The sequence below is a fragment of the Pseudophryne corroboree genome, chromosome 7 (assembly GCF_028390025.1).
Source record: "Pseudophryne corroboree isolate aPseCor3 chromosome 7, aPseCor3.hap2, whole genome shotgun sequence".
NCBI classification, from domain to species: domain Eukaryota; kingdom Metazoa; phylum Chordata; class Amphibia; order Anura; family Myobatrachidae; genus Pseudophryne; species Pseudophryne corroboree.
Window position 1 is genome coordinate 463549720 of NC_086450.1, and position 2166 is coordinate 463551885.

Consider the following 2166-nt stretch of genomic DNA (forward strand, 5'->3'; position numbering starts at 1 on the left):
TGGAGAACCAGACTTACATTAATGGATTCCACTTGTTACCTTTTTACGCAAAATCAAATTATATTTTGTCAACTGTATGTGTATTTTTTCCCTTATATATATTTGGATTGCTTACTAATGCTATTATAATAACATTGATCTATACTAATTACCAGTTACACACCCCCATGTATCTATTTCTCTGTAACCTGGCCTTAGTAGATATCTCTAATACAACCACTACTGTCCCTAACCTGCTGTACATGTTACTATCTGGAGATAATACAGTGTCCTTCATACAATGCTTCACCCAGTTGTACTTTTATGCTTTAGTTGTTTCTACAGAGAATGTTCAAATACTCATTATGGCATATGACCGATATGTTGCGATATGTAATCCTTTACTCTATCACAATATTTTAAACAGGAAACACTGTCTCTTATTGGCATCTGGCACTTGGATATCAGGAAGCTTAAATTCATTTGTGATTACATTCCCAGTATCACACTTGTCCTTCTGCCATTCTAGCACCATACATCAGTTTTTCTGTGATCCTAAAGCTGTGATTAACATCTCCTGTGCTGGCAGTGAATACATTGATATTGTAATCAATATGGAATTATTGATATATGGAGTTTTCCCGGTCATGTTCGGTTTGACATCTTATATAAAAATTATCATGGTCATCTTGCAGATAAAATCTAAGGAAGGCAGAAAGAAAGCCTTCTCCACCTGCTCATCCCACCTCACTGTTGTCATTATGTACTATATGGCAGCTTTGTCCGTTTACATGATGCCACCATCAGAATACTCTGATGTCCTAGAACCAGTGTTTATAGTACAGTACTCAGTTGTCACTCCCATGATAAACCCTCTGATCTATAGTCTACGGAATAAAGATGTAAAAAGTGCTCTGCTGAGACTCCTGGGGGGGAAACTAAGTAATGAACAGTGAGGAAGAATGTGTACATTGAATAACACAGGCCCTCATTCCGAGTTGTTCACTCGCTAGCTGATTTTAGCAGCATTGCACACGCATGGCCGCCACCCTCTGGGAGTGTATCTTAGCGTAGCAGAATAGCGAACGAAAGATTAGCAGATTTGCTACTACATAATTCTTAGCAGTTTCTGAGTAGCTCCGGACCTACTCACAGATAGCGATCAGTTCAGTCAGTTTTGTTCCTGGTTTGATGTCACAAACACGCCCTGCGATCGGCCAGCCACTCCCCCGTTTCTCCAGCCACTCCCACGTTTATCCTTGGCACGCCTGCGTTTTTCCGCAAACACCGTGAAAACGCTGAGTTGCCGCCCAGAAACACCCACTTCCTGTCAATCACACTACGAACACTTCAGCGTGGTAAAAAAGGCGTTCGCTCGTGAACTAATCTACTAAATTCTTAGAAAAATTATTAAGCGCATGCGCTCTGCGTACCACGCGCATGCGCATTTTCCACCTATTCACTGCGTTGCGAAAATGAGCCAACAACTCGGAATGAGGGCCAATGTTAATAATAAATTAGCAATTTTTTTAATGAATATGAAATAAGTGATAATAGACTTTGAATTTGTTCTTATGGATCCTTGTGTTCTCTGTCATTCTTTGTCATCTGTTTGCTCAAACATCTTGATCTACATTTCATCATTATGCCTAAATTTCAGTGCTATAGCTGTTTCCATTTTAGCAAGTGGTAATAGTTTTCATTTGAACAAATGACTGAGGGCTTAATTCAGACCTGATCGCAACAGCAACATTTTGCTCTAATGGGCAAAGCCATGTGCAGTGCAGGAGGGGCAGATGTAACATGTGCTGAGAGAGTAAGATTTGGGTGGGGTGTGTTCAAACTGAATCTAAATTGCAGTGTAAAACTAAAGAGGGCAGTATTATCCCTGCACAGAAACAAAATAACCAACCCACATCTAACTCTCTCTACACATAACAGAAACAAAATAACCCACCCACATCTAACTCTCTCTGCACATGTTACATTTGCCCCACCTGCAGTGCACATGGTTTTGCCCATTAGAGAAAGATTTTGCTTTTGCGATCCATGCTAAATTGGGCCCATAATCCAGACAGAGATTGAAGTAAATGTACAGTTTGACGCAGGATTACAAATATCTCTGAACCAAGATATCATAAAATGTTACAATCAGGATTTGTAAATACACTGGTATTTTAGCATAAA

The 2166-nt window shown here is 39.8% G+C and overlaps 1 protein-coding gene across 1 annotated transcript; it reads left to right on the plus strand.

Annotated features, from left to right (window-relative positions):
- Positions 1-344: 344 nt before the first annotated feature.
- On the plus strand, positions 345-935 carry LOC134944304 (olfactory receptor 2T5-like). Its single transcript, XM_063932883.1, has one exon. It carries the CDS (start codon positions 345-347, stop codon positions 933-935), a length of 591 nt encoding a protein of 196 aa, XP_063788953.1.
- The last annotated feature ends 1231 nt before the right edge of the window (positions 936-2166 follow it).